The 25331-nt window shown below is 42.9% G+C and overlaps 1 protein-coding gene and 1 non-coding gene across 2 annotated transcripts in view; both read right to left on the bottom strand.

Annotated features, from left to right (window-relative positions):
• The window catches only part of mylka (myosin, light chain kinase a), a 50709-nt gene that overhangs the window by 24688 nt on the left and 690 nt on the right, over window positions 1-25331 (bottom strand). The window contains exons 2-11 of the mRNA XM_023831835.2: window positions 15311-15469; window positions 9556-9763; window positions 8946-8994; window positions 8338-8503; window positions 8087-8252; window positions 7888-7909; window positions 7263-7756; window positions 6692-6895; window positions 4897-5031; window positions 2583-2735 (exon numbers count right to left, since the gene is read on the bottom strand). Of these exons, the coding sequence (XP_023687603.2) occupies window positions 2583-2735; window positions 4897-5031; window positions 6692-6895; window positions 7263-7756; window positions 7888-7909; window positions 8087-8252; window positions 8338-8503; window positions 8946-8994; window positions 9556-9763; window positions 15311-15388 (1675 nt within the window). The 5' untranslated portion in view covers window positions 15389-15469. The remainder of the gene's footprint in view (window positions 1-2582; window positions 2736-4896; window positions 5032-6691; window positions 6896-7262; window positions 7757-7887; window positions 7910-8086; window positions 8253-8337; window positions 8504-8945; window positions 8995-9555; window positions 9764-15310; window positions 15470-25331) is intronic.
• Window positions 16060-16152, bottom strand: trnai-uau (transfer RNA isoleucine (anticodon UAU)). The gene is given in 2 exon segments: window positions 16060-16095; window positions 16115-16152. It is a non-coding gene; the product is annotated as a tRNA-Ile (tRNA).

Raw genomic sequence — 25331 nt, 5'->3', positions numbered from 1 at the left:
GTCCCTCAGTACCCGTTTGCACCAGGCGCGTGAAACATGAGCATTAATCCAGAGAAACAGCAGTTTCACCTTTAGGGGCCCCGGGGATCAATAAACAGTCATTGCAAATGTTATTTCAGACGACTGAGGGCACGAAAACACTACGATATATCACCCACTGTCATTTTACTTGTTCAGCAGATAATTAGTTGATTTTTTTTCTATAGAAACTTACATAAATTTCAACTTTGCATGCAGACCCTGACAGTGTGGAGCTGACTCTCCCAGCCGCAGTAACTCACATTAACTCCTGGGCTCAGATGTACAACCGCTGGACCTTCGATCTGTGACCTTTGCATTTCAGATCATTTCATCTCCATGCTACCTGCCACTAGTATGGGTAATACAAGACAGGAACTAACTAGGAGCATCTAAAGGGAAATTTTCATTTGCACTGTGAATTAAGGCAAAAGTCCCCTGGTATTTAACTATTTACCATTCATAGTTTTACATACTTTTTCCAGTTTTTCCTGCCATTTAACCCAACTCAATTCATCATCAGTATTTTACAAGTGCCTGCAGAGGCTACCACATGGTGATATTGTCAGAAACCCATAAATAGAAATCTCAAGTGGACAGAAAAAGGAAAGCGAGGGGTAAGCTGAATAAGACATTAGTAATAATAACACAAGCTCTCCAGGGAATTTACAGAAGAATAATCGCATGGGAAAATATAGAAGCCATGCTGCATTATATCCTTTGACATATGGCTGCTAAGATAATTTCAAAATGGCTGCCTGTTGCCTTTTGGCGTAACGTAGCAAATGCTAGCATCGCTAATTAGCCCGCTATTAAACTCTCAAATCAATATTGCTTTTGAAACCTTTCCATATCTCACTACTGATTATCTATCCATTTTCCCACAGGCTGGGTGTAATTTTGCCACATATGAGTCACCATTTCACTTGAACTGGACATGTCGGGCCTGGCTGACCCCACGTTACCTGGAGAATACTGGGAAAACACCAGTAAAACACTGATGAAACGGGAATAAACAAAGCTGGTGTAACAGCATGACGCTGGGGCAGGACTGCTTATAGCAAAGCTTATAGGGATACATGAAGGAAAGTGACGTTTTTACGGCTGACTCTCATCTGCCATTTATGGCTCCTGGCAGAAGTTGGCACAAGCTCGGCGATTCATAAGTGTAACTAGAGTGGCCGTCTGCATCTGAAGGCCAGGGAGCTCAATGGACCGACGCCTTCTAAACACAGTCGGGCCTTAGTGTAAATACCCAACGCACCACAAACAGCAGCCTGATTGTACCTCAGTGCCTTTCCAGCACAAGTCAAGCACCACGCCGCGAGTTATGTCCCGGACTGCTGTAATAGTTTACGCATAATAATAATCACTGGGGAAGGCCTCTTTGCAAAACGGATGTAATATAATCCAACATAAATACTGTTGTCTGTTATTATGCAGGGGAGCAACTTAATATCAAGCCTGAAGAATGCATATTTGATATGATTAAATGTTAATTTAGAACTGCAGATATCACTTAGGGCATCTAGAAACATTATCATAATAATGAACATGGAAGCCGGAATACTCTAAACATACTGGAGGACGGCTGTCTATAAGTTCACCAGGAGTTGATATCAACGGCACGTCATAATGTTCTTTTCTTTTTTTAGACAGAATCATGAAAGGCAGATTCAACCAGAGGTCTGCTATTAAAAAAGAGCGGAGAGAAAAGGCCAGTCACAGAATTCCCTTGCTCTCAGTGAGCTCTACATGGAAAATCTCGAGCTACCAACCGGTTAAAGCCATTAATCTCTCTTTTCACCTCAGTCAGCTTCTGCAAAGAACTCTGGGTAAACGCAGAAGGAGGACTTGGGCTTCCTCAGACCTGAGGGCCTCATTCTCAGGCGCGGGATCCAGAGAAACACAGACGGGCAGGTGGTCAGAGAAGATCATCCACCATGTTCGCGTCGCACGCTTTCCTCATTTGGATTCCGTATGGGAAAACGATGGCATTTCCCATGTGACCCCCGCCTTGAAAACTCCGGCAGAGATGGGATTCACCCAGGAATGCGGGGAGCAGATGCTTCCCTTATTGACGTCTCATTGGCTCGGCTTAAAAATAACAGTCTCAGAAGTTACTCGCTATTTACTTATCATGCTGCATAAAGCGATCTCAACAGAGATGTTTCTGCTGCTCTCCAAAGGTCACCACGTTTTCTGCTTCGAGAAGTAATTTTCCATCGCAGCCTGATGGGATTTTTTACAATGCCCTTAAACTCTTTTTTTTAAAAAAAACACAGCTGTTATTGAAAAATAAAATGCTGCTGCATTTCTTGCTATTAGAAATGAAAGTTATTTTTGGTCATACACTTGTTTTTGGTCGCACACATACACATGGATATATGTTCTCCTGGATGCTAAAACAAAAAAAAATCTCTACACATCACATAGGATGAAATAACCTCCATTTTGTGTTATGTATTCAGCAATGAACATGGGGAAATATGTGCCTAGAGTAAAGCACAGGGGTTAAAGGTCATGGAGGTCACCGAGGTCGCGCGGGTAGAGCAGAAGCTCACCGTGGACGCAAACTCTGGCGCTGCAGGTGGTCTGGCCGTGGTCGTTCTCAGCTACGCACGTGTACACACCCTCGTCCTCAGGCAAGGTGTCCTGGACCACAAGCCAGGCGACACTGCCATTGAAAGAGCAGTTGGCGTCGGGGATTGGCTTGTCTGAAGGAAGGCAATGTGCATTGTTACACACTGAGAAACACCAACATAAAACCTGTTATAAAAACCGTGACTCTTAGCTACAGAAAATCAAGTCATTAAACAGTGATTCAACTAATGGGGGGGAAAAATGTTTGCCTCAAACAGTGTTGTGGGTTCACATCCCAGTTGCAGTTTACATGTTTTCCTTTGGTTATGTGGGTTTCCTCAGAGAAATGCTGCTAGGCTAATTAGTTTCTGTAAATTGCCTGTAGAGTATGACTAAGTGTGCATGGGCAGCAATGCACTGGCATCCCGTTCAGGGTGTATCTGTGTTACCCCCTGCAGCTATGCCCAGGGTAACAGGTTGTTTGGATGGTATAAATGATCAAACTCACCACCAGTCACATACCATTAAGACTTTATGTGACATAATTTCATGTTTATTTTATGTCACCGCCCTGCGTCATGCGCACAGTCTGCGTGCGTGTGTCAACGAAACCAGAAACACCCAAAAAACAGAAGGAAACACTAGATTAAAGATGAAAACTTAGCTATAGGAAAGTGTTCAGCTGGCAGTGATTTAGATTTTTGCACAATATGCTTCGTTATCAGATGTGAAACAGTTTCTTTCCGGTTTGTGTTTACAAATGGCTGATTATAATTAACCTGAGGTAAATCCATAATTATCCCATTCCCAGAACACCAATTTAATCCACATATCCAACATTTTTACCTCATTACTTGCCTGCAGCCTTTTCATAAATGGTCGCATGAGTCAAGGAAACTTCTAGATCAGTGAACAAATCTATCCATCAATTCTTCCATACATCCAGTTCCCATCAATACCAGTAAGCTGAGAGTCAGGGCATATGACATGGACAAGATGCCAGCTGAACGAAGACTGCACACACACACACACACACACACACACACACACACACACACACACACACTAGGTATCTGCATCTTCATAGGGACTTTCTACTAATTTCTATGGGCAAAACCCAGGTCCCAACGATGACAATCTTAATCCCTACCCATCCCATAAGTAACCAAACAAAATACAAGACTTTTGGCATTTTTAGTCTTTTTATCGCATTCACAGATTTTTTTCATAAAACTGAGTTTCCCCTTGTAAGAAACTGTAAAAACTGTCCCCACTAGGTCAAATGATTGGTTTTAATCATATTGTGGGGACATTTGTGTTTTGGTTTCTGTTTGTATAATCTCTCCGGCTGTATTGCAGGAGGGGCTTATAAATCTGTGTGTGTGTGTGGGGGGGGGTGTTTAGGAGGCACCTGATTTCTGCTGTGGAGCACTACCTGTGACGAATGGGGCCCATTCATCCCGATTTGCAGGGCATTTGCAATGCTGGCTTCCTATGGGGGCTTTATGGATGACTGGGCCAATGAAATGGCCAGTGGCTGAATGGCAATAATGATTCATATCCCAGGACATACAGAGGCTATGCTGAGTTTTTCCTAAATAACATCAGTTACTTGGCTTGTTCGTTTTCTGACAACTTCACTGCTACTATGATTTCAAAATCCGCAAGAATTAAAAAGAATATTATCATTGAAGAAGTTGAATTCCAGATTCTCAAATACTCCTTTGACATAGGCATTTTTAGCCAATCAGGTGTCACTCATAACATTTAACATGATCCAATGCGCTGGTCTCTCATAGGGAATCCTGCATAGCCAAGATAGGCAGCAGAGCCACAAGCTTGTCCAGCTTGGCTATAAAACATTACCTTAAAAACAATGATCTTCCTGCTCTTTCAAACTCCTTATACAGTATTTATGGAATATGTGAACACCAGAGCTATATGCCTGTTATAATTTGTTCATGCTAATTACATTGTTGTTACATCTGCAAACAATAATTAATACACGGTACATAGGGAAAGACGATAAAAGAGAATACATACTCTGTTGCTCCCTGCTGGTGAAAATGCACATGACCACTGATGAATTATGCTAAGCAGTAATAATGGGAGAAATTAGGCTTTTAAACTCACAGTGGGTGGGTGGGACACCCTGTGCTGTCAATCATCAATTGGTCTAACTACCATTGCTTACAGTAATTGATTCTATTCAGTTAAACCAGGTGGCGATTGACAGTACATAGTTATGAATTCCAAAGCATGATTATTCACATTTCCAAAAGGGGGCGCTCTCACCATTTAAGAACCAGGAAATCAGGGGCGAAGGCTTGCCCTCCAAGGTGCATTGAAGGCTGAATCCCTTGCCTTCATCCACAGAACAGTCCCTGAGAGCGTTGCTGAATTTCGGGGCCTTGCCGTCAGCTCCCAGTCCTGCAGAGTGAAACACACAAACCAGCAGTGATGAGACCTGATGCCGCCGGTGTGCACGAAGTCAGACACACTGCTCAGGTAGCTGAACCATCGGCAGTTCGCATCACACTCAGGTTACACGCTCATCATTGTACGTCGCACCAGTACAGGCGCTCCTCTACTTATGAACGAGTTCCGTTCCGAACAGCTGTTCGTAACTTGAAATGTTCGTAAGTAGTTATTCAACATCATTTTAAGGGTATACGCAAGTACAAAGAACTAGGATGCTGGGAGTACGCACGCTACGCTGCTGCGCGGCGAGAGCAGCGACCAGAAGTCGTACTACTGTAGGTGAAATTGCCGCACAGAAAAAAAAATTGAGGAAAGAGGAGCCCAAAAAACACAATTTGGACTTACAGTCCTCTTCGTTTCTATGTCTGAAAGTTTGTAAGTTGAAAGTTCGTAAGTAGAGGAGCAACTGTACTGTACACCAGCACTGCTACCTCAACACTGGCCTTTAACGCCAATATCAAACCACCGTCATACCAATATCCTGGGCTGCTGCTCTTACCCCTTACATCTCTGCCCCTGAAAATGATCTAACACTGATCCCACAAACTCAAAGAGGCTGACAGGGTTCTCCAATCCATTAAATAGCCATTACAAGCATTACTGAGTCTCCAGAGGAAGAACACTAGAATCCTTAGTCTCCTGACCCCACGTTAGCTAAGACAGGCCTGACACTCATTTCTTTCTGTCCCGTTAAGCAGTTTTGCCATCAGAGACTGCAAAAATCAGTGAGAGAATGGGCATCCTGAGCTTACAGGGTACTGCAGCATAAACTTCTCTGGGTAATTAAAGTTTCTTATTCGACGACATTGGCCTGATAATGACAGTGCTAATTGTCAAAGACCATTTATCTGGCAGCTCGCTATCACACATAATGCATTTCATTCCAGAATATTTGGCCTTATACCCTCCCGCGACCACAATTAACTATTTAAATGTAGCATGAAATTCCATGATAGAATTTCAAGGTTGACACGATGTAATTCGACCACAACGAGTAGGAAATACATTGATCAAAAGGCACCCAGACACTTCATCACAAATATATATTTACAGAGACTATGATCGCTGCCTTGCAGTAGCCTCTCAGTCAAAGAGCCACATTGGTGCAACCCAAGCCTTGACATCCCTGCCTCCTAGAATAGTACAGCAGCTCAAATGTTCATGGCAAGAACATCAATGGACCTCTTTCAAGGTGCAGAAATACCCTGCACTAGTACACGGTAACAGCCAATAGGGTTAGACTATAATGCTCTCTTGTATTTAAAGTGAATTCAAGTCATTTGAATGGTCATTGGATGTTGAGTTATATTGTATATTTGACCACAACTGCCTCACAAAAGCAGTGACCTAGACGTAAGTTTATACATCTTTCAGCAGGTTCGATGTGTTACTCTATATTGTTCTGAGCTTCACATGACCTGCTGCAGTACTGGTCCATATCTCACCAACAGGACATGGCGTCATAATGAATGAACGCTTCACACAAACATATGGGCAGCAATGTAGACTGCATTCAGAAAACAGGAAGAACGCTTCATTAAAAACCTATATAACAACATTTAAGGGGGAAGAATTGCAATGTAACCATGGTACTTTTAATGTGACCTACCTTTAATGCTTAGTGTCCAGCTGACTGATGCTTTTCCTAACATATTCGAGGCTGTACACCCGTAAATCCCACAGTCATTCTTCGTCACCCTCTTCAGGCTGAGCAGGTACACTCTCTTTTCCTGGTGGATCCTCAGGTCTCCTCCCACCCTTACAGTTAGACCGTCCTTGATCCAGCTCAGGATGGGCGTCGGTGAGCCTGAGACTGGGGATGAGCGCGTAGGTTTACTGGTACCGACTGGTTCGTAGCCGAGCAGTAGGTATTTTCATGTCAAAGGAACTGAAAATTCTCATATTTCTAATGCACAAGAAAATGCACATTCACACTTAAATCACATTGCTTTGGAAAATCACCTTATATTCATTGTATAGATGTATTTGACTAGTGGCATAAATACAAAAGTAATAATAAATAAAAAAAATTCTATTAGGCCTGCTTCCTAAGAGTTTAAGATGTTAACATTAACAAATATCTGAACTTACAATTTGATATTTTGGTGGTTGTCTCATAATAATCAATATCATATCTTTTATCAGTATTTTTCCCCACTAAAGATCATTTCCATGGTTACCTTTGCATACAAATACAACTTCCTCCCCCTCCAGAACATCCTGGTTCTGAGGTTCCACGTCAAAGTGGGGAGGGGTTTCCACCAAGTGTAACCAGCTCTCATTCTCAGACCCCCCGGCCTGCCCGGGGGTCTCTGAGGACGTCGTTTGAACTGCCCGTTGTGGACCGCCAGCCTCCGCCCCCCCTCCGTCCCGTAGCACGCTGACCGCCCGCAGCATGATGGAGTTGGAGCTCTTGCACTTCAAGCTGGGCCCCCTGCTAGATGTGACCCTGGAGTTGCACTGCAGTCTTTGGGATGAGGCTCCAGCATCTCCACCTTCAGGATGGAGCTCCGATCTTTCCTCCCGGACCGCAGTCGTCAAATTCTCCATCTTCTCCTGCCTCTCTGAGATTTTGGAAGTTCTCTGGTCTGCTCCCACACCATTCAAGACATGCTTGACTGCAGGTGAGTCAACCGTCTTTGGACCAACAGTGACGGCACCAGGAGAACTGTTGCTGAAAACATATATAATGTTAGACAACATTACTTTGAAGTATTGAGTTGCTAAATATACAAATTGAGAGTTCTTCTTCTATTTACTGCTGATATCTCCATATATTAAGTGTGAAGAAAAACATCAGTTTACCTGTTTGTCTCTGTGTGTGTACCTAAAATGCAAAGGGGAATGTTTTATTACATGAGGTTCTAAGATATATTGTGTCTACCACATATTACATTAAATAGAAATGTTTCCTTGTGTATCAAATTCACTGGGTATCAGCAGTTACATCTTAGAGCATGCAGGTTGAGCATAGAGAGTAGCCCAGTGATTGGTCAATCCATACCCTTAACAGTCAGTTCCGCTGTTGCTGAGGCCTTGCCGGCGCTGTTGACCACGACACATGTGTACTCCCCAGCATCCTCTGGCCAGACATCACAGATCTCCAGGAAGTGGGCCCCTGATTTATGAAACGCGTTGAATCGGCTGTCACCACACAGATCCAGGTTTCCCTAGAGAACAAAGTGCTGAGGTCATCTTTGTGTTCTGTGGAGGGCCGTACAGAGGGCTTGAGAACGTTTCTAACGGCCTGCTTACCTTGAACCACCGCACCTGAGGTTGGGGACGGCCTGTGGTCTTGGCAGAGAATTTGCAGCTCTTTCCCACTGTGCCGAACACGCGCGATGGCTTCGTCACGAACTTCGGGGGACTCTCTCCCCAGATACTGTGCTTTTTCTCCTCAGCTGGGACGCCAGACCGTGCCCTTGCATTCCAAGTAAAGGATACAGGTAAATTATAGCAACGTAACACAATGTATCTCAGTAAGGGCAGAAAAAAGATCAACTAATCCACGGTGCTCATAGCAAGCAGAAAGTTGTGTGTGAAGAACAAAACTAGACTTAATTTTTGTGGAGATTATGGACGTCATTCATGCAATGTGCTGAAAGTCGAAAAGGAACTGAAGCTGGAAATTTACAAGGACAGCTGATACTACATACAGAGGTGGAGATTTCCGGTCCAGAGAGTACAAATCCAGACCAAGATTTTGTGTCAGCCAACCAGTTGAGTACAAAGACTCACAGTCACATTCACTCAGCTGGTTGACTGAAACAAAATCTTGGTCTGGATTTGTACTCTCTGGACCTGAAATCTCCACCTCTGACTATATAAACAAAAACACATAAAATGGTGATAAAATATCTTACCCTGTCATCCCACTAGAGGAAGGAAGATTATATTTATTCTGAGTGGTCCCTAATTGTGAGGAAAAACATATATATTAAATAATATACCATGCAGACATATATACTATATATATATATATATATAAAATACCTGTTTATGTTGAAACCTCTTTTTGAAGTAAATTGTAATGATAAAACAAACAGCTGAAGGGCCTTTAAAACCTTGAAAAAGGTTGAAGGATCATGACCCCCTGGGTTTTTTTAGTATTCTTATGGGGGAAAAAAAAACTCCAACTCAACCCCACATAAAACTTCATAAACTTAGATGGCTGTATGGTGAGAGGTGACTTTAAAAAGTCAGATGCAGAATTGTTTTGGAAATGTTTCATGGGGCGGATGTAATCCACTAGGATCTAATGCCAGATGCTGAACCTCTGGCCAGTAGCAGGTTGAGGTGTGTCAGACCTTCCCCTGCTGGAGGTCTTCAGCACAGCCCTATATGCCCCAAAGTCCATGTGAAACAAATAATCTGATTGGCACGCAGCGTTTATCAGAGAGGCACATCTGTCACAGACCTGGTAACTGCTCCAACAATAATGTTAGCTTCCCATCTCTGATGAAGAACTGGTACCTTCCACGATGATCTCCACGGTGACCTGCAGGCAGCCAGCGTCGCTGAGGGCCTCACATGTGTAACGGTCTGCGTCGTCAGCCCGTACCCCTTCAATGCTCAAGCCGAAGATCCCCTGGGCATTCTGCTCCATAGAGTAGCGCCCACCAGCGATCACCGGCCTGCCGCCTCTGTACCATGTGACCTGAGGTTCGGGGTGGCCTTTCACCTGCAGAAATACAAACCAAGCCTGAACCCCCAGGCCGAGAGAACTGTACCAGTCCAAGATGAGAACTATATGCAGATGTGTCCTAAATATGAGGTCAGGGGCGCCGTAAAGAGGGTAAATTTTAGACAATTCCATGAGCACCTGAGTGACAAGGGCCTTAAAAAATTTGGAACATAGTTGGACTGGTCTGTGTTGGGACCCCAATATGACATGCTTTCATGGGGCCCAAAATCTCTAGCAGCAACCCTTGCCTAGGGCATTCCCGGACCAAAGCCCTGAATGGATCCAAACAAAGCTCGAAAGATTTGTTTAGCTTATATGGTTTAACAACCATGCTCTTGGCTTGAGAACCATCGGACAGATTAGGTCTTACACCTCAGATGTCATAAGATCCTAGCAACGGGCCTGACTATACCAATCTCCAGAATGTAACCACTTTAATGAGAAGGGTCCGGCGGGAGAAAAGAGCCTAGTTCAGCGTGACTCTACAGGGGAGGCTTACTGCGTGTGGCATGTTGTACATAACTCTGTACAGTAGGTGGCAGCAGTATGCAAACTGGTGTCCCATGGTAACAATGGAGAAGAAGAGGCAAGTGTTAAGTGGTAAATGGGGAAGGAGGTGCAGAGGAAACTGGGAAATTTCAGAAGCCTCAGATACATTTCGCGATTTTCATTACATTATGTGTAATGCAGTTAGTATATATTAGGCCGTTTTAATGCAGTTCATTAGATTAGATTACATTACATTAGATTACATTACATTAGATTACATTAGATTAGAGGTACAAAGGGGGGAGCATTGTGAGAGAAATGAGCCACGATGACCCTTTTTATGAAATCCCACTGGAACCACCTGTCACGTAGGGGGTTCGGAGTGAGTCAGAGAAGTCGGAGGAGTCAGAGAAGTCGGGTGAACATGGGGTTTATTCAGGAGCAACACACTGAGAAGCACAAGACGACGTCAATGACTGGACTCACGAGAAGCACACAGACGCAGAATTAAATACACCAAAATAATCAACACAGCTACAAACAGCTGAAGACAAGGGGATTCCGCAGGAGGCAAACGAGGGGGCGTGGCACACACGAGGATTGGACCAATCGGGACGTAACACCACCACTGCGAGAGAGCCACGGTGAGAAAGCCACCACAACAGAGTCTCCCGTTCTCCCACAATATACTCTGGATTTTAATGGGAAATTATTATAACTAACAGAAATTACAGGGACATAATCACACTTTTCCCCAGGAATTACAAATATTAGAATTAGAGTCCACTTCAACTTAAATGGCAAAAAATCCATTACTACACAGGATTCGAAACAGAATGCATATAATATGTAATAAATGCAATGCAATAAATTACAATAAAAACAAAAAGAGTCAAATATGCATATGAATCTGTCATGTTATATGGTGGCATTTTATTTCTTGTGCCCGACTTGTAAATAAATAAGTATGGAAAAGCTATTTTCCCCTTCTGCGGTACCAAGCTGAAGGACCCTCAAGTGTTCATTTCCGGAGCATCCAATGACTAAACATTACATTTTTCATTCCTTTTGGAACTTGGCATCATATAAGTCCCAGACAGCTTAGGACAAACACATCCTTAAGCCACGATAAGAAAAAACCCAAAAATTTTAGCTCAACATTTGAGTAGTCGCCACACACATACTGCAAGGCAAACGCTGGAAACCACAAAAATTAATAAGCACTGATTATGATTTACAAACCAGATGCTTTTATACAAAGAAATTAACAATTGAATAAACAGGGTCAGCCTGTCCCTGGAGCAACCTGGGGTTAAGGGTCTTGCTGAAGGGCTTAACAGTGGAACTACTCTGCTAACCCTGGGATTTAAGCCAGCAACCTTCTGATCACAGGCACAGAGTCCCAACCCACTGAGTTAGACACCACTTCAAAAGGTACAGGGTCACTTCCAAAGAGCGTTACACCATTACCATGAAGTTAAGGGCTACATTAATCCTGTTGAGCTTGACATCACATTTAATCTATCGTCAAAAACAATGGGTGTTTCTCAATATCAAGAATGTTAAGATCATACTTGTTATCTTGGTCAGATCTGTCTTGCTAGCTTGCCTCCCAAGACCAAACTTGGAGTGTAATGAATCATGGGATTGGTCTCGTCTGTTCAGGATGCAACTGATGTATCTTTGTTATTTGGCGGCGGGGAAAGAACGACATCTGGGGATTTTTCCGTTGTCTGTGCTCCTGTCCTTGAGTACTGGGAATGGTGTTTGGCAATGGAAGATGACATAAAACGTGTACTCATGAACACAAGCGACAAGACAGGCAGGGCAGGCGATGGCCTACAGCCCCCAGCTGGGAGGGGCCCCCCAAGGGTGGCTGATTAAAAAGTACTTTGCAACGATAAATCTGCTTTTTTGTGTATTCTGTTTTTCACAAGAGCAAAAATAAAATAAAGGTAATTCATTTTACCACGCAGGGGGGAGTTGGAGGGCCCCAAGGAGTTTTATGCCTAGGGCCCCCCAGATTCCCTAGAAGTGCCTCTGGTAACATTATCAACAAAACAGCGAGTACTGATTAAACACTGCGGCTGAAGGAGGTATTGCTGACCTCCCACTTGCATCTATGGAGCCGAGAACATTTTTAAGGTCACATTTGGACTCTCTTTGGACAAGATGCACAGCTTCACCTTTCACAGAACACCTCCTTAATCTCCGACTACGCTTGTTTTCTCCGGAGCACCTGAAGCATCACAAATCTGTCAGCGGAGGCCGCAGCTAATAAGAGCCCATTGGGGGAGTGGGTAATTCCCTTTCAGCCCTTCTGTTTCCATTGGTTGAATGCCAAGTCTCTTTTCCTTGAGATTTGGAAGGGGGGGAACCTGCATTGTATTACAGAAGAGATCCGTGGATGAACCTGTGACAGCAGAAAAGTTAGGCGCTGCCCTGCTTTGAAAGTCGGTGTAAGGGACCTCATACGGATGGCTTCCTATGAATGCACGCATGAGCAAACCGCTCAGTTTTAGAGCTAGTGTACAAATTATGGACAATCGGTACCATATGGAACCTGAAATCTGGCAAGACACCAAATTTGCTGACCAGGACTCACAATCCAGACTTCCGAGCTCAAATCACACATCTCCTCCTCACCCCATGCCCAAAAATAGCGAAGTCTAATGCTAAGTATTTAAATCAAATAGGCAGTGATATTTCCTCTATGCCTCAGCTTCCTGGAAGATTTTTTTTTTCTTCTCACTCGCTGAGATACCTGTGGTCAAGCTCTCAGTCTCAGACATCCAGAACTCTCTCATGTTAAGCTGGATGAAAAAGCATTTTAAAAAACACTTACAGAAGAACCCGAAAACCGAATTTGTTTTGGCAGAAACAGACTGAGCACAAAATGCAATCGATGAGACATAGGCGATTGCAATTATAGAGAACCACGACTTCCATAACGTGCACTAAATGAAACAGCAATGTTTTAACAAGGTCCCCATAGACAGAAAAACAAATTAGTTCAGTCATAATAAACCAACGTCAACAGCAGAATAGGTCAGTAAATTGCAAGTGCTTTGTATTGTGTTTTTACCAGTTCTGTAATATTTCAAACATTTTGGCCAAGTTTTTGTTATTTTCAACCAAGTTCTCTATTTGGTCAGTATATGCATTTTCCTGCTGGAAGCTCAATCTGAAAATCAACCGCGTGACGTACTTGCAGAAATGTTAATGTTCCGGTTACATGGAGACGTGCTTTCAGACCGTTTGTGCATTTTTGTTTAAGGAATATGAACTTATATGCCGAAGAAGAAAACCACGATCCGAGAAGAATCCCGCCCCGCCTGCCCCCACAACTGGATACTGCAGGACATCGCAGCAGGATAATCCTCTTTTTGGCTACAGTCTGCGGTCCTTCATAAATTACCTGCTGCACAAAGAAAACCTAAACTAGAACCATGTTTTTCAGCTTAAGGAAAACGGTTCTGTGTATCAAAGCAACATCCTGCCAACATCTGTCCAAAATATATACATATATATCAGCCAGTATAATAATGTAGCTAATTATTATATTAAACCATCCTTCATGTTACTTCAATCTGTCGTTTAAGCTGCCTTTCATGCAGAAGAAGAATCCGTGATAACCTTTCACAAACTTCAAACCTTTCAAACCTGAAACTGTTTATAAACGCTGCTTGCCGAATCAGAAACTCAAATTTGTTATACAGGATTGATCGAAAGCATAGTGCCTGATCAAAGCAAAGGTATTTAGAGGGAAAGTTTGAAGTGACCTTTCCTGTGTTTGTCAAGGTAAAACAGAGATCATGAGCTTAGTATCTCCTCGAGTCAATCACAAAAAAAAAAACCGCGTAACATCCAGCACCACAAAACGAAGAAGAAGCGAGTTATGTCTTTGGTTTTTGCCAAATTGAATTGTTTTTCCTGACGGGACTAAAACAGTCGCCTTTCTCTGCTTCACCAACTTCTGGCTCATTTCTCGCTTCCCTTAAATTGGGAAATTTGCTTGTTTCTGCTCTGCCCTGCTGGCGAATTAAAAACATTGTGAGGCTCATTCCCAGCCGTTAAAGGGCTGAGCTTATTTTCACAGATGTTCTAAAAAATTACTATGAAAAAAAATGCTAATAAGCCATACTTGATGCAACAGCATGTCGCGTTTTGCCTGAAGGTCGGGCGGCAAATTTGGCCTCTATAGAATACCTAGGATCATTTTAAATGAGACACACTGTATTTTACACAACACAGGGTGCTTTAGAACAATTAATCAAACTAGCTAATTAATGTTATGGCGGATCCAGTAGGCTGGATGACTGTTAGTTCTATCCAAAGAAACTGGGTGATGGTGACAATGAATTTGGATACAGGAGCAGCTGCTGAACAGCTGTTTCCAATCGACCTGCATTTTCCAGGCCAGACTCAGACAGCATACCTCAGTGCATACACAAAGTCCGCGTGTTCCAGCAGCCACACAACTATGCAGTAAAGTGTTTTTTTTTTTTTTAGAACCATTCTCAAGCCCGACTTTCCAAAATCATTCACCCTGTGGGACCGGATTAGACAGAAAGCAACAGGGGTCATGCCCAGGGCAGCGGGTCACTAGCCAGTCACTGCAGCCCATGCAGAGTTTTCCCCTCCTTTGTGCCTCTCTTACCTGGGATGGACTGCTGGCTCAACATTTATTACATTTATTACATAATAGATCATGGAAAGAAAAAATGTTTTCAGCTGTTTCTTAAACACAAAGTGTTAATGAAGAAACATCTTGGAGCAGCCCAGCATCAGACAGTATATCATCCCTCTGATAATATAAAAAAAAAACTGCTGTGATTCTAAAAAAAGTAGTGATGTCCTGATCTTCCAAGAATGGGATCATTACGTCCCTGGCTGGAAATAACGTGTCAGTTGTGGTTTGCAAATTTCCCAGAAAGACAAAAAATAAAACGTACAAGCTTTCAAATATAACCCGACGGGCTACCCAAAGCTGGGTTGGGTGTCTACATGCTACTAATGTACGCAGAGACAGACGTGATATAGCCGACGTCGTACCTTCCCATCGAGCCGTGCGGTGCCCCCTAGTCTGACCCTGACGTTGCGGGGTGGAAGGGTGAAGGTGGGGGTCTCCATAATGCGAGAGCCCCGGCTCAGGGTTAGGCTGACTTTGGAGGTCACAGAGGTCGTCGAAATTCGCACGTCTCCCGTGCTGCTCTGAAAAAAACAAGCATAGGTCATAAGCGAAGCTGGAACGGTGTGCTGAAGGCGAGGATGAGGAGTCAACCAGCAAGTCCAGCCCCGATGACCAGAGCCGCCATCCTGCCTCATATCTTACTGTCTTTGTGGAATTTTTGGTCACTTGATGTTTCAGGTTCAAACCAGAGAATGTTTTGAAATTCATTAAAAACCAGCAGCACCTTGGCTCATGGAGACGGAAGCTGACATCCTTGTGTTATAAAATCCTCAAAAATGCATAAGAAATCCTAACATTTTAATCATCCATCCATTCATCAATTTTCCAATTGTTTATGCAGGACAGGCTTGCAAGGCTGAAATCTTAAAATTAAATTGTATTTAAATGAACCATGTTGATTCTGTTTCAGCCATTTCTTCTGGATTTTAGTTCAGTTCAGTTTAGTTTTGTTTATTTGTTTATGCAAGTTAGCACAGGGTCAACATTGCAATGAAATGTGATTGACGAGAATAAACAAGTGTCTCAGCAATATATTACAGAGAAGTAAGACAACATTCTTACACATGAAATAAAGTGACAGCAGTGCAATTGTCAAAGGTGGCAAATGTACTGCTCCAGGTGAGGCTCGAACTCACAACCTCGGCATTGCTCCGCTTGCACTGCTGTATAAGTACCGCGCGCTAACCGATTGCGCCACTGGAGCTGAAGATGAGTCGGGGCTCTCGTCGGTGTGGCCATCCCACAGCGCAACCGGAAGCAACCGGATTTATGTTTTATATTTATCCATAAATATGTACAGTATTTGTCAAAAGTCTGAACACACCTCCTGAAAATAAATAATTTGTTTTTCAACAACATAATGACCCTAAGCACACCTCGAGAAAGAGAGTATTGTGAACAAGGAAAGAGATGGAGGGCTGTGACAGATGACCTGACATGACAGATGACCTGACATGACAGATGGCCTGGCCCCCATAATCCCCAAACTCTATTGAGCTGGTCTGGGATGAGTTGGATTGAAGAGTATAAGCAAGGTAGCCAACTAACGGCCAGAACTTGTGGAAACTCCTTCAGGACTGTTGGAGAAGCATTCCAGGTGGCTACATCTGAACCCTTCTCTTAGTCCTTGCAATATTAGATACATATTGCCACACTGCCACAAGGCCTTTTACTGAAAAGTGTACTTTTCTATGATGCATTAAAAGCTGGCGTGTCCAGATTCTAACTGGTATTCAACTGCTACAATACTTAGTTATATATCTGTTTTAATGTTGATGAATGCCTTTGTTTTTGTGTATTATACCTTACTGACTGGGTGATGTGACTCCTATATAATGATGTACACAAGGCAAATAAGTTTGACTCTTAAATCTTCATTGTCAGAAGAACAGCACAGCACCCATTAATAAGTTAAAAGTTCTTCAATGTAGCAGGAGGATATGAAAAGACACTTCTGTCTGGGGTGACTTCTCATCAGTGCTGCATGTGAAAGCCATTTCTAGCACTGAAAAGCGCATTTTAATTATTCTGTCAGGATTTCCCTCCCGTGCCCCAAAAAAATTATTTTCACAGAATGGACTGTTACAGCTATTTACCATGTCGCAATGTTTTTGTTAAAAAGTAGTGAAACTTACAATGATGAAACTTCCCTTCTCTCCTGTTTACAACTTCAATAATATCATAAGTTCTTGGAACCAACATTCTGGCCCATGTTAATGTGACAAAGATGTAGACAGAACTACCTGTTAGCAAGGGTGCCGGTTTGGTTTCCACATTGGTAGGGATCCAAATCAGCCCCGAACCCACCGCCCATCTAAACACACACAGTACTCCTACAGTATTGGTAGGAACACGTCCCTACTGTCCGTACCCAAATCTGTGCCCTTGCCTGTTAGCACCAATTTCTGTCAAATTCAAAACCATTTATTCAAATACAATAGATAAACTCAGGCAGATAAACTCACCATATCACAGTTAGCTTTGGAGTAAACTGAGGAACTTCCTTGGCTAGCCAGTCAGGAATGCTGCAGTGACTTCAGAAACATCTCATCTAATCCTGATCATCGAGCACAAACCAAATGCTGTCGAAATGGACTATATAAAGAGTTCCATTCAAACCAGAAATCTTCCCCGGATCTGATTGGCTTCCAGCGTCCCTAACCCCGCCTTAACTGTTTTTTTTTGTGACTCATAGCACTTAACCAATGAAAGTAAATGATTCATAGATATATATATATACCGGTATATATCAATATCGGATTTTGCAGCACTTCTTGATTAAATATGTTCTTGTTGTTGTTATCATTATTAATGTATTTTCACTATTGGGTATAACAATATTGTTATAATGTCTTAATTACATTTATTCATTTTATTCAGCAAATACTTTTATCCTAAGTGATAAGTGATGTACAATTGAAAAAGCAACTATTAAAGGGTTAAGGGCCTTTGCTCAAGGGCCCAACAGCAGCATCACTCCTCCAAGCAAGGGATTTGAACTGGCAACCCTCTGATCAGGGGCATCACCTGAACCCACACAGTCACATGCCATCCCCATAAACACTCAGACAGTAAGTGGGGAAGAACAAGCCACAATGGAGATGCTGGGGATTGAATCTAGGACTTCACACATGCAAAGTACACGCTCCAGGACACTGCTACACCCCCACTGCAAGCACACAGTTTAGCTGGGCTAACTGCAATATCCTCTCAGCCAGGGATCACCAAGTGTGATTGTTTTGCTATGGATAAGAGGCTTTACCAGACACTCTCTGCGAGGTTTCAGCTCATTCCACAATAACTGGACACATCCCTATAGTCTAAACACAGTTTGGTTGCAGGACCAGTGAATAGCTCTATAAAGAAGTCCAGCACTAAACAGCATTTTATTATCGAATGCATAAGGCAACAGAAAGAGATCAAGAGAGATAAGCACTAACCATTCAGAGACTCAAATCATTGCTGTGAAAATACATGTCTTTTGTTTTTCTTGCAATGTTTTTGATCTTTGTTAGCGAAGGTACACATTAGTTCTAACAGTTCACAAAAATATGACTGGACCCTGCAGAATTAATAGGCTCATGGGGTCTGAAAACACACATATCTTGTCAGGATTCCCAGGTGACATTGTATAACCAAGGCACTCAAAGATTTCCCATGTTTTGGTGTTTTCAAGAGAAATCATAGTGACAACCCTCAGAGCAAGGTTTACTTAGCACACTGTCAGAAAAAAATAGCCCCAATTTGTACCTTTGCTTGTCACTGGGGCTGTACTCTCAAGGGTCTACCAGTTGTACCCTAGCTATAGATACTAGTCCCTTTTAACATACAGAAAGAGTCCATTTCTATACACTAAAAGGTACATTTACCTACAGTTAGGGTACAGTTGGCAGACCCTTGAGGGTACAGACCCAGTGACAAGCAAAGTACAAACTGACAGTGCAGGGCAAATTTTCGTGAGGGCACAATTGAAAAAAAGCGACAGTGAGCTACTAAAAGTCCACAAACTGAACATAGACACAATCAGCTGATTTAAATAATTACCGACCCAATCTACCAAGAGTAGCGCAAAAGAAGATTTTTTTTCAGCGTTAAATAATGCCACAATTTGCAGTTAATTGCCAACAGCAAATCTTAGTAAATCAGTTTGCATGATTCATTTAAATATTCTCCTCCTCCAAATTTTACGCTTTGAAAGGGAACTGCAACAAATGCATATGCAATGTGGCCAGTTGCAAAGTTATCTATCAATACCTTTCCATCGCTAACATTTTACTTCGCGTCTTTAGTAAATCCTGACAGGACTTTATTTTTTCCTAAATCTATCCATGATGTCACAATAAAGATATCCTATGCTACTACAGTATGTCCGTCCATTTTCCATACCTACTTATTCCAGGCAGGGCTGTAGAAGTCCAGTGTCTATCCCAAAAGAGGGTTTGTACTGCTGTAAACCATTAGGAAATCTGGCCCATTAGTAAATCTGGCCCATAGATATAAAAGGCTTGATTAAACCGCAGTTATTTTTTTTTTTCATAAAAAGAAAATGTTACTGATATCATAAGTGTGACTCTTTATGATTCACTTAATAATACATACTGTGCAAACACACATATAAGATCAAATATCAGGACCTCTACGACGGGTTGGCCCCCCATCCTGTATGGATGGATGGATGGATGGATATCAAGTCCTCTTCTCAAAATGACACAAACCATAACCGGGTCAATTTTCTACACAGTGACAGTGGACAGGCTAAAGATCCTGGAATTCCAGGAACTGGAAGTGGGACTGACACGTTCCTATTGCCCAGTGCTGTCTCTCAGTTGTTACCCTACTTATAAGTCATGCATTTCCTCTCCTGTGGGTTTATTTACCTACAGGAGACTGCATCTCTACTGCATCTCCACCTCAAAAGTATATTCCTTACTTAAACTGGATTGCATCTTACTTCATCGTTCCTGTATAGCACTACTTATTCAACATTGTCCCGGAATCCAGGAATAAGTGTATGAAGACCATACAGACACTATTCACCTGGAGTTGATCTGGTCAAAAATAGTAAAGTTCACCTGCAGAACAGAACATTCTCTTGTTGGGCATCCAATAATGAATCAATCAAAGGGTAATTATGATACTGTGAGCTCGACAGCTGGGTTAATCTCCCTCTCAGCCCTGTACGGTGACATCTGCCGTGACCGGGACAACAACGGGCCGGGGGTGGAATTGAGTAAATAGCTCTGTCTTCCAAATGTGTTACAATGTTCAATAAAGTCTGCAATGACCAGAAGCAGATGTCTGGCGGCACACACATCAAAAGGACGTTCATGATGGTTTGCACCCCTGTGGAGTTGGCATGGGCGCTGTGTATTGGGGGTAGAACCTGTGCATTCCACAGTATAAGGGGAAAAAGCTGCTGTTGTTTAATGCTTAGACCCGTTCCGTGGTCGAGGGTCTAATACGTGACCTGAGGCTACCTGGTTCAGAGCCAACTTCCTGTCTGACAGAAAGACTGAGAGAAAGTCTCCAGGGGTTGTGAATGTGTGGTTGCAGCTTTCACACCTAGTTGCCCTTACAGAACAATATCATACAAATTCCCAGCCTGTAGTCATCTCTGAGGTAGTTTAAAAGAGATCAGATAAGATGGAACAATCCTTCTGAATTAACTGATATAAAAGCACATTCCCCTCTATTCAGAATGTGAACCTGTTTAGCAAGGGCTGATTAACTTATCTGGGGGCCACTGGTTGTCACCAGCACAGACATTCAGGTGCTGCCATCCATCCATTTTCCAAACCACTTATCCATTTGGGTCGTGGGGGGTCCAGAGCCTATCTAGGAAGCTATGGGGCCAGCCCATCGCAGGGCACACTCACACACCATTCACTAACACATGCACACCTATGGGCAATTTAGTAACTCCAATGAGCCTCAGCATGTCTTTGGACTGTGGGGGGAAACTGGAGTACCCAGAAGAAACCCCACGATGACATGGGGAGAACATGCAAACTCCGCACACGTAACTCAGGAGGAGACTCGAACCCTGGTCCCAGAGGTGTGAGATAACAGTGCTAACCACAGCATACCACTACACCACCATGATGCCCCAACTCAGGTGTTACCGATCTAATACAATATTTTTATTCACATATTTCTCCGTGTCATTGTGGGGTTTCCTTTGGGTTTTCCAGTTACTCACCACAATCCAATATATTATCATCCATGCTGATGTCAGCCTAGGGCCAGCAGATAATCTACATGTGTGGAGTTTCCCCACACAATCCAAAAACATGCTATACAGTGAACTGGAGTTGCCAAAATTATGTGTGTGTTTGAATCTTGACTATACCATGTGATGGATTGGTGGCCCATCCTGGGTTATTCCCTGTCTTGCGTCCGTTGCTTTTGGGATAGACACTGGACTTCCACAGCCCTACCTGGGACAGTAGGTATGGAAAATGGGTGGACATAATTACAAAGTATTGTTACTGTGTAATCATGAGTTGATCTGGAAATAAATAAAACATTATTTCATGAAGTTCTGAAATATGTTTGAAACTATGCCACTGAAACTGAATCTTTTTAACATTTTATTATTTGTAACAAGAAAAGGTACATGGTCTAATCCGAACAAAAAAATCCTGGTCTTAAATAACAGTGAAGGAGAAACTTCTGTGGACAAGGAAAACAATGAAATGTAAAGAAATGGTGGCTGTACTTAGATTAATTTAGTCTTTACAAGTTATATGCTAAAAGGGAACCTTCTTGAACAGCAGCATGCTGATGTTTCTGACCGTGCACGGCATCACATTCCCGTTAACTCAACCATCAGTCTCTAGGGCAGTAGCCAGTGGGGATCTTACAAACAGGGACTTGTACAAGCCTGATCAGCCTTTGAGCAAGATCTTCCAGCTTCCAGCCCCTTGTCCAGTACAGGGTCATGGTGAAACTGGGGCCCACCCCAGGAAACACAGGGCACAAGGCTGAGGAACATCTTGGGTGGGATTCTGGCCCATTACAGGGCACCAGAGGAGGAAAGTTCAGGTCCAGAAAGTACAAATCCAGACCAAGATTTTGTTTCAACCAACCAGTTCAGTGTATAGAGTCATAGTCACAGAGTACTCAACAGGTTGGTCGGAATAAAATCTTAGTCTGGATTTGTACTTTCTGGACCTGAACTTTCCACCCCTGCAGGGCACATACAAACAAACTCAATGGGCAATTTTTAAACCACGATTCACCTGCAGCTGCATGTCTCTGGATCGTGGAAGGAACCCAGAGTACCTGAAGGAGCCCCACCTGACATGACAAGAACGTGCAAACTCCACACACGCACACGAGGCTGGGATTCAACCCCTCAGGTCTAGAAGTGTGTAGTAAAATAACACCACGTGTCAAGCCCCTAAGCAAGCTACTTAACTTTAACGCCGTACCCTGAAAACAGTCAGCTGAGTAAATGTTTTGTATGAAAGCATCAGAGAAGTCGCTCGGCATAAAACGAAAAGCCGTAAATTAAAAATAACTTTAACCGGTATAAAGAGACGGAGATATCCTTAGCGCTAATTAATACTGCGGCTTCCGCCAGATGTCTGAAACGTGAGCCGCTCCCGGGGGGGACGCGCCGTGTGGATGCGGGCGGAATAAGTGACACGGGGGTGATTATCAGAGAGCCTGCAGGCAGATATAGGGTTCACTCATGCGTCCTGACTGCCCTCGAATGGTGGCAGGAAATTCCCAGGGAAAAAAAAATAAACCTGTCAATCTTGCAGCAGATTAAGTGCTGAGTGCTATGGGAAAGATGATTCATCTTGCATATCTGTAAAGAGACATTAAGGCCTGTTACTAAATTCAGTTTTATAGGAAAAAAACTGGTTCTCAATAGAAGTGACCAATATCGTATACACATGCATTTAATGAGCTGAGACGGGTGAGCAAAAATGCCTATTTGCTGGTCCGCTTTAGGTAACAAATTGGTCTAATTGTTTGGGGTTGGGAGCTGGACAGAAATTTGTGAACTTATTTCACAGACAAAGAGTTCAGCTGTTGGGATTCCATAGTTTACCTAACCAAGAGGTCATTTACCCTCATGGGAATGCATCACCGTGAACCCACTGATAGGACAAGCCACGCTTATCTAGTGAAAGGTCAAGGCGAAAATATGTCTGGTGAGAATGTTCTGTGAAAACCCAAAGCCCACAAATTAGCAGCTAGAAATCCAGTTCCATTCTAATAATCGATAACAAAAATATTAGAACCAGTAACGATGTGTGAAATGTATGGATCCCCAATATGTCATTTACAAACCACGCAGAAAAACAGCATGACGAATGTGTTTGTCATTTTGCACAAGGCAGACAGGTACCGATTAGTTACAAATCGATTGGAAACCTACAAAGGTACAGTGATAAACAGCATGTGCCTGCCCCCTTTGGAAAGGCCTTGCACTGTGACTCAGACACCTGATACGTTTCCTGGCATTCTCCATAAAAGGTGCACTTAGGATATTTCCACACTTTAGGTAATGTTGGAAGACCAGTGTGTACGTAATCACGCTCTGAGGCTTCTGGACTGCTGCGGAATAGGACTCCTTAGCATTTTAAATAACCAAAAGTCTGCTCCCAGTCTTGAAGTGAGTAACCTTGATATGACAGCAGTGGATAGTTACTAAAACAATTGCTTCTCATACTGGTCAATTTAATTCCTCCAGGAATGATGTGAGCCTAGGAAAAGGTACAGTAGAGTGTGAAAAGTATTTAGACACTAAGGACAATTCAGAGCCTGAGACACAAGCCTCTCCCAAACTGCATGATAAGCAACAGCAATGTCCACTATCACAGTGTGGCCTTGTTCTGTTACATTATCATGATAATTGCATCAATTAGTAGCTAATGAACTAACATGAACTAGCATACGTCAGTCCCAAAAGCCGCAATCCCAAGTAAAAGAGACAAAACTTCGCTTTCATTTTCATCCTAACATTTCCTTTGTAAACAGCAACTTCAAAACCTGCCTGACTGGGAGAGTAGATGCATTGGGAAGAGATTTTGAAATGCTCAGTGCCTAAGGCAGCAAATGAACAAAAATGGCCTTAGGGAGGACAAATAGAATGGATTTTTATCACACTTCAAAAATCAACAATAGTCCTTAGCAGGAGTGTAGTTAAAGATGAGCGGATAGGGGGGCTGAGTCTTTACTAGAGGGGGCAGATGGCAAACATATATAATGTAAAAAGCTATTCATGACTTAAGCCAATAAATACACATTTATTTGGGATGATGGGTGGGTGGGGCGCTGCAAAACATCTTAGGGGGGTTAAAGCCTCACAACACCCCTGATCCTTGGCCTCCCCGGTCATACTACATTATCTAATTAAAATGGGATGAGCTTCTATCTCCCCCAGGAAGTTAATTTACAATAGCTTAAATTCAACGATAAATTCATGAATTCAAAAATAGTGACACCAAAACGAGTTCAGACCTGAGACCACAGTGCACACTGACATTAAGGTAAAGCCTTCGTTGTTTCTGCAAGGTGAAAGTTTATTTCAACAGCTAGTCCACGCAATTTTCTTAAATGTACTTGTCACGTGTAAAGTACAGGCAGCAGGAGCAGGTAGAACTGATAACCAGCATAAATTAGAAACAAACCAGACAGAAGCTACAGCCAACTTTTATCTGCAATGAATATTAAACCGGGGGAATTCACGAAGCTCATCTTGAAGCGTTGAAGTTTGCTTTTTTTAAAATAAATAAATAGATACATACTGTAGGTAAGTGCCAGCTCACTATAGCTGTCTGCAAGGGCACAACTGGGGGGGAATGATTATTTAAATGCTTCGTTACTGTTTAAGTTTACCATCTCAATCATCTGGCCTTAATTACTGCTGGCACTGCAGCCCGAGAAACTAATTTGTATCCTGATCTCGTTTCGGCGAGGGGGTGTCCCTTTCAGAACAAGTTAGCCAAAAGTGCAGCCTTATTTGAAAGCGGAACCGTGTGCATTTAGCAGATGATCAATCGGGTTCATAGGTCTGCCTGTTCTTACGTTTTGGAGTCAAATGAGGGGTCTGCTTAAGCTCTATTAGGGGACAATATTCGGCTGAGTCACTGCACCAGCTATACGGGCGATTGGGCCACACACATCGACAAGTTTATTTTTTTTCCAATAAAGGATACATCTCAGGCGTAATTAAATAGGTCAAGTATGCCAGTGAGAGCCAGAAAGGAGAATCAACATCAGTAAAGTAATCGCAGTGCTACTGACCCGCCCGATTCACACTGTACGGGTGCGATGGCACCTTCTGGAAGCAGAGGTGTGGGAAACAGACTTCCGAGGGAAAGCTCCCACGGAGATATTGAGAGTTTGACAAGTGGAACAATGGGG

This window comes from Paramormyrops kingsleyae, chromosome 1 (genome assembly GCF_048594095.1).
Source record: "Paramormyrops kingsleyae isolate MSU_618 chromosome 1, PKINGS_0.4, whole genome shotgun sequence".
Taxonomy (NCBI): Eukaryota; Metazoa; Chordata; class Actinopteri; order Osteoglossiformes; family Mormyridae; genus Paramormyrops; species Paramormyrops kingsleyae.
The sequence above is the reverse complement of the archived record's forward strand: the minus strand, read 5'-3'. Positions and strand labels throughout refer to the sequence as shown.